General features: G+C 48.3%; 1 protein-coding gene across 1 annotated transcript in view; it reads left to right on the top strand.

Moving 5' to 3' along the window:
* The first annotated feature begins 719 nt into the window (after positions 1–719).
* Positions 720–13,760, top strand: part of LOC146829982 (fish-egg lectin-like) — a 127,961-nt gene continuing 114,920 nt past the window's right edge. The window contains exon 1 of the mRNA XM_085603670.1: positions 720–828. Within this exon, the coding sequence (XP_085459796.1) occupies positions 720–828 (109 nt within the window). The remainder of the gene's footprint in view (positions 829–13,760) is intronic.

Here is a 13,760-nt window from a genome sequence, read left to right as displayed (position 1 = left end):
TCACTTTGTGCATGTCTATCTATCAAACCCTTCACCTCCATCACATTGTGCCTATCTCTTGAACCCTTCATCTCCATCACATTGTTCATGCCTATCAATAAATCAGTACATTTGTAGAGCGCACAACTCACCCGTGAGGGTCTCAAGGCACTGGGCAGGTGGGGCGGGGGTGCTGCTACTGCTTGAACAGCCACGTCTTGAGGAGTCTCCTGAAGGCCAGCAGGTCCTGGGTCTGTCGCAGGCGGATGGGGAGGGTGTTCTAGGTTTTTGCGGCGAGGTGAGAGAAAGATCTGCCACCAGCGGTCGCTCGACGGATGCGGGGGACGGTGGCGATGGAGAGGTCAACAGAGCGATGCTGGCAGTTCGGGGTGTAGAAGGTGAGTCGTTGGTTGAGGTACGCTGGTCCGGTGTTGTGGAGAGCTTTGTGAGCGTGGGTGAGGAGCGTGAAGGTGATCGTCTTGTTGATGGGGAGCCAGTGTAGGTCTGTCAGGTGGGCTGTGATTTGGCTGTGGCGGGGGATGTCGAGGATGAGGCGTGCAGAGGCGTTTTGTATGCTTTGTAGTCGTTTCTGGAGTTTGGCTGATGTTCCTGCGTATAGAGCGTTGCCGTATTCCAGTCTGCTGCAGACGAGGGCCAGGGTGACTGTCCTTCTGATACCGTTGGGGATCCATCTGTAGATCTTGCAGAGTATGCGGAGAGTGTTGAAGCAGGAGGAGTAGATGGCGTTCACTTGCTGCTGGGTCATTGACAATGTGGAGTTCAGGATGACTCCCAGGTTGCATGCCTGGTTGGTGGATGTCAGTGAAGCTCCCAGTGCAGCCGGCCACCGTGAGTCGTCCCAGGCTGAGGGGGTGTATCCGATGATGAGGACCTCTGTCTTGTCTGAGTTCAGTTTCAGGCGGCTGATCATCATCCAATTGGCGATTGCCTTCATTCGTTTGTGGAGGTTTAATTTGGCATGGGTGGGGGCCTTGGTGAGGTAAAGGATCAGCTGGGTATCGTCGGTGTATGAGATGATGTTGAGGTTGTGCGATGTTGGCGAGCGGTGCCATGTAGATGTTACAGAGTGTCGGGCTGAGGGACGATCCTTGGGGTACGCCGCAGATGATCTTCGTGTCTTTAGAGCCGAATGGGGGAGGCGGACACTCTGGGTTCTGCCGGTGAGGAAGGAGGTGGTCCAGTCTAGTGCTTTGTCATGGATCCCTGCGTTGTGAAGGTGTGTGCAGAGGGTGTGGTTTCAGACAGTGTCGAAGGCGGCCGAGAAGTCCAGGAGGATGAAGTCCGTGGTTTCTCCGTTGTCCATCATGTCCATCATGGTCCTGATGTCGTCGGTTGCAGCGATGAGGGCTCTTTCGGTGCTGTGGTTGCTGCGGAATCCAGATTGGGACAGGTCCAGGATGTTGTTCTCTTCGGGGAAGGAGGTCAGATGCCTGTTGACAAACTTCTCCAGGACTACGGGAATGGGAGGAGGGAGATGGGCTGGAAGTTCTTGGGGTCCTTGGCATTTTGGATTTCTTGAGTAGGGCGTTGATCTCGGCGTGTTTCCAGCTCTCTGGGAAGGTGGCGGTCTCGAAGGAGCTGTTGCTGATCTTGCGGTGATGGGGAGCGACGGTGGAGCTTGCTTTGTTGAAGATGTGGTGTGGGCAGGGGTCAGAAGGTGAACAGGAGTGGCTAGTGTTCATGTATTTGATGGTGTCTTCGTTGTTGCCCTCGGTCTAGGAAAGCAGGGGTTCGATGTCGATATGGCTGGGAGGCGGGGAGTCTGAGGTGTCTGTGTCTGCCAGGGGGCCTGGGTGGTGAAGCTGTCGTGGATGTCTGCGATCTTGTGGTGGAAGAAGGTGGCTAGGGAGTCACAGAGGTCTTGTGATGGCGGGATGGTGTTGGAGTTTGGAGCTGGGGTTGGAGAGTTCCTTCACAATGTTGAAGAGCTCTTTGCTGTTGTGTGCGTTGTTGTCAATACGCTCATTGAAGGAGGTCCTTTTGGCGGTTCGAATGAGTTGGTGGTTTCTGCGGATGGCGTTCTTGTAGGCTGTGTTGCTGTCTGGTGTCTGTTCGTAGTGCTACTTCTTCTCGAGCCTGCGGCAGGCCTTCTTGGATGCCTGGAGGTTGGCTTTGAACCAGCTGGCTTTTCTGTTGGTGTGTCTGTTCAAGGGTTTCTTGATCGGGGCGAGAGTGTTGGCGCAGTCGTCGATCCATCGCCTGAGCTTGAGGGCGGCAGAGTCGGTGTCAGTAGTGTCCGTAGGTGGGTTTCAGGCGAGGGTGGTGACAAGCTGGTTTTTGGTGACTTTGCTCCAGCTGCGGTGGGGGCCTGTTGTGTGCAGTGGTGCATGGAAGGCTTCTCGAAGGTGAAGTGGATGCAGCGGTGGTCGGTCCAGTGGAGTTCGGTGGTGTGGCTGAAGGTGACGTAGTTGCTGGCTGAAAAGATGGGGTCGAGCGTGTGTCCAGCAGAGTGGGTGGGAGTCATGATGAGCTGTTTGAGTCCGAGGTTGGCAAGGTTGTCGAGCAGGGCAGTGGAGTTGCTGTTGTTGGTGTTCTCAAGGTGGAAGTTCAGGTCTCCGAGGATGATGTAGTCCGTGGACGCAAGGGTGTGCATGCTGACGAAGTCGGCCATGGAGTCGCTGAATTGCGGCCGGGGGCAGGGAGTCTGTGGAGGAGGGTTCCTCTGAGGGTGGTGCTGGGGTCAGTGCGGATCTGGAAGTGCATGTGTTCGGTAGTGGTAAGCGCGTCGTCGGTGCTGGTCGAGATTCTGAGGGAGTTTCTGTGGACGATGGCGATTTCTCCTCCTGTTCCGTTGGTGCGGTCCCTGCGGGTGATCTTGTAGTCGTCAGGGATGGCTATGGCAATGTCGGGTGCTGAGGAGGGGTTCATCCAGGTCTCCGTCAGGAAGGCTACGTTGGGGGAGGTGGAGTCGAGTAGGTCCCAGAGTTCGATGGCATGCTTTCGGGCGGAGCGGGTGTTGAGTAGGAGGCATTGGAGGTTGTTTTGTGACCTACCCCGGTGGGCATGGGGGTGGTTTGGAGGCTGGTGTATCTGCAGTTCTGGCAGGAGAAGGGTCCTTGGGTGCGCTTCAGGGTGGCCCGGAACCAGGTGTGTAGTCGGCCGGCGTTGAGGGCGTGAAGGGTGCTGGCATTGTATCTCTTGAACCCTTCACCTCTGTCACATTGTGCATGCCTATCTCTTGAACCCTTCACCTCAGTCTCATTGTGCATGCTTATCTCCCAAACCCTTCACCTCCATCACATCGTGCATTCCTATCTCTCAAACCCTTCACCTCTGTCAAAATATGCATGCCTGTCTCTCACATGCTTCACCTCCATCACATTTCATATTGTGCATGCTTATCTCTCAAACCCTTCACCTCACTTACATTGTCCATGCCTATATCTCAAACCCTTCACCTCCAACATATTGTGGATGCCTATCTCTCAAACCCTCCCTCTCTGTCACATTGTGGTTGCCTGTCTCTCGAACCCTTCACCTCCATCACATTGTGCATGCCTATCTCTCAAACCCTTCACCTCTGTCACAATGTGCATGTCAATCTCTCAAACCCTTCCTCTCTGTCACATTGTGCTTGCCTATTGTAGTGATGATCGTTATCTACCTATGTACAACGCTAAGTTAGCATAACCACGTTTAAATGTTAGAAAGCCATCTTGCCGCTTTTTCTGCTTTTGCACAAGACACTGTAGTCACATGTTATTAGAATTGAGAAATGCTTACTCGACTTTGCTTCACATGAGAACTGTCTGTTGTTAACATCCTGAACAGTGAATAGCGACCTTGGTCTGTACACAGTGTAACAGAAACAGTCTGGATCGCTAGACGGTGCATGTTGTTTAGTTCAGGTTGATCGGCCCACTAGTTTAGCCATAACACGCACGCAGCTGCAAATACCTGAAAGTCGAATGCTTTTAATATTGCAGTGCTACATGTTTTCAACACATTCTGAAGAAGAGCTTTCCTAGGAGCAGAGCATAGCTGATCCTGTGATGTGAACTCTCTGAGCTGTTCTTTACGGTATGGGGTTCCCCATTCAAGCCTAGAGACCTTTTATTAGTCTAATAATACTATTAGTGTGTTAGAGAAAGGAAGGTGGCCTAGAGCCACTGTCATTTTAGTATGATTGCTCCTTTCATTTTCCATGGCATTGTAACTATGCTGATGGTTTTGATTTTAATCGTTTGTCGGCTAATGTTAGCCAAACTGCTGCATATTAGGACACAAGGTTTATAAAATAAACTCTTTAAACTTTTCCCGTGTCTCTGTTTATTCTGTTGTGGACTGGTACGAGAATAATTACGAAAAGGTGTTTCTGATTTCCACCATTCCTGAGAAATATACTAAGTCGCTTGTTCTGGGCTGTCTATACATTGGGACCGCCGAGCTAAATCTCGGATAACGAATGGGACACTGATGCTGGCCGGATAGGGGTTCTGGGTTCTGAGGTGAGTTTTTGGTACACCGCAATTCACTGAGGGCCTGGGTTCCTGCGCATAGTTCTGCGCATAAGCAGAATCCCTGCAACATGGCACCCCTAACGTTTGGTCTATTGATTTGAGACGCCTTAGTAGTGCTTGTATTGGTCCACAACACCCTCACTCTGGTTTCCGGATAACGGGAGTGACGGTTTAATTTCCCTGTGTTTCGACTAAATAGGTTCATTCAAGCTTGATCATTAAAACGGTTATTTAATCTGAACCCTAGTGCTACTGATATATTGTAGATTTACTGTTAGAGTCCTAATGGCGGTCGATATTCCGGCTCATAGCCGAGCGCCTCTGAAACGTCATTTGGCGAATTATGGGGTGCCAGACGATGGTATGGCTGTGATTTTTGTAGTGAGTGCCAATGCGTTGTTTCTATTTGAGTTGTTTTACTCTTGGGTTACTTTGCCGGCGATAAGTGATGATGATGATACGTTCCACACTTATACGGCCACGGCGCTCCCAGCCAACTATACGCCTTATAGGACTCAGAAAATTCCTATTTCCGCTTGGCAGCATAACATTTGGTTTAATGGTGCCCTTCCCCATGCGGTGGCACTGGCGAGAATGGGCCCTTTGTCCATCCCGAGGGCCACGTGGCCGGTGTTGGCCGGATTTACGCCTCATCCCCGTTACCTGCAGGTAGCGGTGGCTGAGTTGCGCGTTCTGCACACTGCCCTGGTTACAGTGCATAGGGCTCTAGTGCAGTACGTGTCACGCAACGTGCAGGTGGTCACTACTGCTGTTGCGGGACAACCGACGGACCACCACGCGGTGGTTATTAGTCCTGTTATGGTCAATTCGGTGGTAGGCAAGCGACCCCAGAATAGGGAGGATTTCCATTATTGGCTTGCTGAGAAATTTGATCAAATAGAAGCGGTTTATCTGCGTACATCTCCTGTGGAGAAGCACAGGATCCTTACCATTGCTTTGCCTAAAGACTTAGTCCCAGATATGGCAGATTGTGAAAACTCGGGTAAGGTCTTTGCAGCGACATACTCAAAGTGCTATGGCACTCAGTCTCTGTTGGTACTGCCCTCCGTTATAAAACGTGTTCAGGAGAATCATGGTGCAGAGGCTGCTATTGAATTGGGTATGCGGCTTGTCGGTGTCTTTGATGTGGTTGCTACCATGATATTGGGCAACCTCAAAGGAGATGCTATGCAGTTCCAGGTGCTTAATAAATTAGACGCAGTGGACGAAGACGACAAGCCGAGGGAATTCGCAAAGATTATTGCGATGGCCTATAAACAGGTTGGTCGTAGCGCTTTAGGGGTTAAGCCGACTGTGAAAAATCCTGATTCTCAACAGACAAAGGCAAATTCGTCTGGTAAGGACGAGCGCCCTAACTTTTCTAAACAAAGTTGGAGGGCGAAAAAACAGGAAAAACAGCAACAGAAACAGGGGTCCCGTCCTGCCTCTCCTGTTCAGTCAAGTAGTGAATGCATTTATGATTTGCGCGATCGTGCTACTATTAAGTCACCTGATAGATTTCAGGTTTCTGAACAACACTCTCCTCGTTCTTCACAGGAAACATCGGCTTCACAATCCGGTGGCGGAGGCGCTGGGAAAAGTCGGGGTGCACCGCAAGCACGTGAGCAATCCCGACAGACTGACGGCAAAGGCAAGCAAGAAGACTCTGCACGTCAAAGACCGCCGTTTCAGAAGAAGAAAGTTGCTGCTCTGACGGCGAGGTATGCCTCAGATGGTACGGACGCAGCTGCAGAACCTAACATGGGCGCTAATGCTGCTGGACAGCGCGGCGGAAGTTACAGTAGTCTGGTGGCGACAGCAACTGATATATTCGTGAATATTGAAACTGCTGACACTCGTGTGTCTCCCCCTGATAGACTATATAATATAGTTCTTCACATTGAAGGTGACATAAAACGTACAATTCAATGTTTTTTTTGGGATAATCTGACCACTACCTATGATATTTTGTTGGTGGAGGCAGATTGGCTCCCGGCTTTCATTTTGGCTGCTCCTAGAGGGGAGGAGGTAATCCTCCCATCCTCGGCGCACACTGTGCCTAAGGTCCTAGCTGATAAGTATGCTGAGGAATGGGCTCAGGTGCAAGCGCCTACGTTATATCGGACTCAGGTGGGCTGGGATAAATTTTCCCCCGGCCATGAGATTCCGTTACGGACTACGCCCCAGCCACAAGCCCAATACCCCATGCGTCGTGAAGCTAGATCTCACGTAGCATCTGTCCTTGAACAATTGGAATATCAGGGAGTAATCGAAACATGTGTGTCACCTATGAATAATCCCTTGTTTACTGTGACAAAGCCTGACGGGTCGTACCGCCTAGTTTTGGATTACCGGCACCTTAGCTCTCATTGCCGGACCTGTGCAGTACAGAACACCTTTAGTTCGGCTCTCGTCGATAGTCTTGTGAGAAAAAGGTTTAAAACCACACTTGACATTTCCAATGGCTTCTACAGCCATAACCTGTCCTCTCTTAGTAGTGAGTGGACGGCGTTTACCTCTGGTGGCAAAGAAAAACAATTCAAAAGATTGCCGATGGGCTATAAAAACAGCCCGGGAGTCTTTGCCGCTCGCGTGGTCTCCCTCTTGGAGGATGTAGACCCAGATGCGTACCTGTACGTGGATGACATTTATCTCACGGATGACGAGTTAGAACCGCATCTTCAGCGCGTTGATCACATTATTGTTTTGTTTGCAGACTTCGGTAACAAATTAAATTTTGCGAAGTCGCACATTGCAGAGTATACAGTGTTGTTCTTGGGGTACGAACTCAACAATGAAGGTTGAGGATTGGCTCCGCACTTTCTAGAAAAGTGCGCATGCCTCCGTGCTCCTACTTCACTGAAGAAATTACAATCCCTGCTGGGTTTTCTGAATTTCGGTCGAATTTATATCCCGGATTATGCCCAGCGTATCAAGCCGCTTTACGCCTTGGTACAACCTACTTTTTCCAAATCCTGTTGGCTGCCTGAGCATTCAGCTATATTGCAGTTATTGCAAGCTGATCTTCTTGCTTCTAAGTACTTACTGACACGTGATAACCACACACACCTGGTCATAAGAATAGTGCCCGGCGCAGTTGGTTTCACGTACTTAACGTTCAATGAGGGCGACACAGTCCCCATTGCTTACAAATCTCACTTGTACACTTCAGCTGAACTACGTTTTTCCGCTGTCGAGAAGGTTCTGACAGCAGTACAGATGGCGATTCTGAAAGAACGAGCGCTGTCACAAGGAAAACGCATGTTGGTGGTTACACCTTATCCCACCCTAGAGGCGGTGACGAAAGCAAGTGTACCGAATTCTAAAGCTTTGCATCCAAGGTGGATACAATGGGCCACTTCCTTGACCTCGCCGGACGTCACCTTTATATTTGACGCAGCACTTCAGACTCAGGAGTTTTTGCAGTATGAATTCCTTCATCCAGCTCCTCTGTCCTTGCGCCAACTCGAGGATTACCATTGTGTCATATACACTGACGGGTCTGCGCAACCCGCAACTGGATCAAAGCATGCCTATTCAACGGCTTGCGCAATTGTGGTTGGTACTTTCGTGAATGGTGAATTCCTGTCCGATGTAGTGCACACGCAGTCATTGGGTGATTGTACCGCTCAGTTGGCGGAGCTACGTGCCCTGGTGCTCGCACTGGAGTTTGCTGATCCCCGGGTCACTACACTTAAAGTGAGTGATTCCTTTTATTGTGTTCAATCTTACAACGACAATCTACATTTTTGGTCTCAGAATGACTACCATGATTCCAAAGGTAGCACTATAAAGCACAAACTGCTTTGGGTTCGAGTGGCAGATCTTAAAGACCGTCTGCCTCTCGTGAATGTAGTTCACACTCTTGGTCACCAACGCGTTGGTGTCCATGCTGTCGCCAGCAGCTTAGCTGACGAGGCAGCAAAAACAGCAGTGGTGACATGCTTAGTAGCAGCAGTTACAAGATCCAAAAGTAAGATCGATGATGACATCTTGGCAGCTATTGTTGCTACAGAGCAGGGCACAAAGCCACCGAAGGGTTTCCCTTCTCGTTACCATTATCGCTTAAGTCCTGATAAAGTCCCATTAGTGAGGATTAATGACGTTGGTGACAGATTGATTCCCAACGCGGACTGCAGACCTTCTTTGATATTAGCGGACCACGAGGGCATCACGTCCGCGCATGCCGGCGTTGCGGCTACTATATCTTTGTTACAACAATGTTACTGGTGGTGCGGTTTGTACAAATAAGCCAGGGCTTATGTTCTTAATTGTGATATTTTCCAGCAGATTAAACCTTCTTCTGCGGCACGCCCGCCACAAACTCAGTTGTACATATCTAGTAAACCATTGGGTTGTGTTTACTTAGATCACTGCGGTCCTTTTACCTCTGATACTGCTTTCAAATACATCTTGGTTGCAGTGGATTCGTGCACACGTTTTCTGTGGGTGTGGCCACAAAGGAGTGCTGATTCTCGCACTGTCATTAAGGATTTGCGTGTCTTTGTTGGGAGTTTTGCGTGTGGTACCTTTCATTCTGATCAGGGCCCGGCGTTCGCCTCTAAGGCGTACAAAGAGGCCATGAGAAGTTTGGGGGTCCAGGTCAAATTTTCGTCTCCATACCGGCCTGAGGGCAATAGTGTCATGGAGCAAATGAACCGTGACTTAAAGCAATCTTTGACAACCCGAGTTTTGCGTACTGGCCGGAAATGGCTTGCCCACTTGTATGACGTGCAACGTGCTCTTAATAATCTCCCTAGAAGGCCTCTGGGTGGGCGGACCCCATACATGATGCTCTTTGTTGTTCGAATGTTTGTTCCAGACCTTGATGGTCTAGACATGGCAGCGTTAGCTGCACCCTTTGACGTAGATGAACACTGTGCTGTATTGCAGACTCTACAAGAAGCCAGAAACAGTCTAGCGAAGGAACACGTACCCTCCGCATCTGAAGCTGAAGTTCAGATTCCGGAAGTCGGCTGGCTGCCCCGAGTTGGTGATCTGGTCCATGAAAAGGTGGAGAACAAGAAGGAGTTCGGCCCCTCATATCGTGCACCGGTTCCAGTGCTTGGAGTGCAGGGTACAAGAACTGTCATTTTACCACCTCTTCCTGGTCGAAAGGATAACAGGTACATTTCGATTGACAATGTCAAGCTACAACGAGTGGCCGATTCTTCTTAGTATGACTCCGGCAGTTTCATGCCCTTCGATGCTGAGAAATTCTGTTGTGGCCCGAGCTTCTGACGTAGTGCCTGATGTTGCCATCGAGATGCATGCCGTTACTGGTTCCTGGTTGCCACAAACATCTAGTGGCGTGCTTGAAGAATTTTAGCATGCTTATCCTGCGGATGTTACCTTGCCTGTTTTACAATCCACCACAGTTGCCCTCTCACAAGACTCTTTTGATTCTCGTTCAGTGACTTCCATTGCCCCGTCCAAGGTTTCGATTTTTGTGGCTTGGTTCAAGAGACATTTTTTGATACCCCCTTGGACTTACATTTGGCTGGTGCTCATATGTGTTTTTTTTGTTTATGTCCATTGGCTTTGTGGTAGTGTTTTTTAGACTTATCAATGGACACTACCTGAATGAACGTTCTACGATTCGACTAATTAATGGAACTTTGGCCCCCCACTCCTTGTCACACATAATGAAGAGGGACCAGACTTTTGTGAACATTACAGCCTGGCCTGTACGTGATGGGATCGCTTGGGATGCTGTTAAATTTCAAATTCATGGCCCCACTGAAGTGATTAATGTGCCAAATGTATTTCGTGTTTCTATGGGTGATGTCGTTAAACAGAACATTCACTCAGATGATTGGGATGTTCAAGCCATAGAAGCACTGTTTTCTGATTTGAAATATTATGCTGCTTTTGATGCTGAGGATTTGTATTTAGATACTAATAATTATGATGAACAATTTTGTTATCAACATTATGGCGCACATTTCCTGCACAAGGCAAATACGTTTAGAAACTTTGTAAATTTTACACAATGGGAACACTGCCCCGCCCCTAGGATGGGCAGTTCTACCACGCTAGTGGAGAAGTTCACTTATTTTTCTGATTTTAGTGTAGCACATCCAGCGTCCTTTTATTTTAAGGTTGCGCCTGAGGCTGCTTCTAAAGTTAGACTGACACACACCAAATTATTGTATTCCAAGTCCTTTATGGACGAGTTGGCAATTGGCGGGTATGATCTGTGGAAAGCTACATCTTAAATCGGTTTGGGGTTCCAAACGATGGCAAGTACAGGGGACAGAAGCTTTGCATCATGCCTGTCTCATCCCGAATCATATGTTATTTTTAAATTCCTCCATTTTTCAGACGACCTGTTTTGGATTGGCTACCACAAAAAATGTAATTCTCCCACCATGCCGGATCTGGGTGCTTTTCCAAATTGGGGTAATTATACGGGTCTATCCCTTGATATGTTGCAGACACAGGTTTCCAACACTTCTTTCAATATTTCTACATTGAACCCGAAGGGGTGGTTGGTGTGGCAAACGAGTTCGGACTCCTGTCAACATAGGTTTCTGGATTTGAAGCAGGGGTATACAGAGGTTCGTGTGGACCCCTGTTTTGAATCCTCTCACACTGTAACTACCTACTCAGTAGGGAAGTTATGCCAGTCTTGGCTGCAACATTCCACTTTATCATCTGTTAAGCTCCATTTAGCGCGATTAAATGACAAAATAGATTTGAATGATTTTGTTAAGGGTCCTGCTGTTGGCAGACCCAAGCGATGGGTTTATGCTGTTTATAACGAAGTTTGGAAGTTGTCGCAAATTGAGGCTGCTTCCAGATTGCGTGCTATTGATCAGGCCAATATGGAAAAAGTGCTGCCTGTTATAGATAATAGCATTAATACCCTGTCTTCCAGAATCTATACTTTAGATAACATTGTTTTATCAGTAGTAGACATTGTGCAGGATGATTTATCTGTATTGTATCATGGTCAGAACCAATTAAGCTTTATTATGCAGTTTGCATGGACATTGCAAACATTGAAGGCAGGGAAAGTTCCTTCCCTTTAATTTGACTGCGAAACAGCAATTCTTGTCCATGAAGGATGCTACATATTCATTGCTGCACATTGAAAAGTTAGAACCTTTGCCTTTCTCTGTTGCCGAACTGAATTCGGCCGTGTGGCTTGTACATGGGTTGATCACTCTACCGTTTCCCTTGTTCAAGTTTAGTTCGTGCATGAAACATTATGCCTTGGGCAGGTACGAACAGTTGGGTACTACCTTCTTACGTGAAGTCTGGTCGCTCCCTTTCACATACAGATGTGTGAGGGACGGCAAGGAGGTTTACTTAAAAGGTGAAGAGTGCACTTCTGCACCGGATCACTCTGTTGTGTGTAGGCACATTCAATTGCATGGTGCATGTAATGTACATGCCCCTAATTTGGATTGCATCCTGAAAGGGATCACAGTCCCTGTTATTATAACCCCGTCTTTTACGCTGCTTGCTAACGGTAGTTATTTGCTGTTAAATAATGAAGCTTGCTGTGGGATGCTAGTGGGAATTCCCTACATCGTGACTGTATCACAGAGGGTGGTTTGCTGTAATAACGTCCTTTTCCCACCCCCGCATGGCCGGCTGGATGTCTCCATTTGGCCTTCAATTCCAACCTTGAAAGCAGAGTTCAATAAGATGAGCAGAATAAGGGCTCTATTGTCTCAGAAAGAGGTCGCTCTGACTTCGTCCCGGGAAACATTTGTCCTTCACGTAGCTAACACGCGCACTGAGGTGCAAGCGCTTTTGAATACTGATCTTCCCCTTCATTTTGGGACCTTGATACAGACTATCTTTAATGCCTCTTCCACAAGTGGCATAGCTCATTTTTTTAAACTCATGGGCTCTGACCTCGTGACCTCTTTTCAAACTATTTTTGGAGTGATCCCGGCCTTTTTTCATTCTATTTTTTCCAGTGTCTTCGGAGGTCTCCCTTTACTTCTTGCCCTCATAGCTGGAATACTATTGTTGATCTGTGCCTTGCGCTATGGATGCACAACTTGCGTGGCACAACAACATGTCCCGGCTGCACCATCTTCGTAACCAGGTGATTGAATTCTATGGCACCTTACCACTGGCGACTCTGAGGGTAGCCTATGGATTGTCCTTCCGGTTTGCCTACTTTACTTGTGTGCAGCCTGTCTTTCGTTGCCTAGATTGTCCGTTCCAATGGGCTCTGGATTTGTGTCTGTCAAACCCGGTGTCTCCTGATCTGGATTATGATCGGCTTATGAGCCCCCTAGTGGCCCACGAGTCGGACTGTTCTGGTGTCGGGATTATGGCCTGTGCTGCAGCGCATGGAGTTCTTGGTAATTGGGACATCGGAAATGCAGCGATTGACTTCTTGACGAACAGTTATCTTGAGGTACCCACTGGTTGTCCTCGCCAGGTGCTGGAGGCTCCGGTGGTTGAAGAACACATCTGTTCTTTCCCCGTCCTGAACTGGATGGCCGATACTTTGCGTAACGTTCCAATGATTTCCTCTTGGAAGCAGTAGCAACGTATTGTGCATACACTTTGATGGATTGACTTTTGTACATTCGTTCGGTCCCCAGTCCTTGTTTGTTTGTTTTTTGTTTTTTTGTGTGTGATTTTTTCACCGCCCTTCTACGTTTTCATTTTTTCCATTGAAATTATTTTTCTCGTACTTTTTCGCTTCCCTTATGTGGACTTCTAGTTCATGCCCTTGGTTCCGTTCTATCGAACTTGAACTCTGTGTTCTGGCTAGTGCGCCCCTAGTGGTTACTGGTCCAATCATGGGGGGATGTAGTGATGATCGTTATCTACCTATGTACAACGCTAAGTTAGCATAACCGCGTCTAAATGTTAGAAAGCCATCTTGACGCTTTTGCTGCTTTTGCACACAACACTGTAGTCACATGTTATTAGAATTGGGAAATGCTTACTCGACTTTGCTTCACATGAGAACTGTCTGTTGTTAACATCCCGAACAGTGAATAGCGACCTTGGTCTGTACACAGTGTAACAGAAACAGTCTGGATCGCTAGACGGTGCATGTTGTTGAGTTCAGGTTGATCGGCCCACTAGTTTAGCCATAACACGCACACAGCTGCAAATACCTGAAAGTCGAATGCTTTTAATATTGCAGTGCTACATGTTTTCAGCACATTCTGAAGAAGAGCGTTCCTAGGAGCAGAGCATAGCTGATCCTGTGATGTGAACTCTCTGAGCTGATCTATACGGTATGGGGTTCCCTATTCAAGCCTAGAGACCTTTTATTAGTCTAATAATACTATTAGTGTGTTAGAGAAAGGAAGGTGG

This window comes from Triturus cristatus, chromosome 5_1 (assembly GCF_964204655.1).
Source record: "Triturus cristatus chromosome 5_1, aTriCri1.1, whole genome shotgun sequence".
NCBI lineage: Eukaryota > Metazoa > Chordata > Amphibia > Caudata > Salamandridae > Triturus > Triturus cristatus.
Note: the sequence above shows the minus strand (reverse complement) of the source record. Positions and strands in the feature narration are given on the sequence as shown.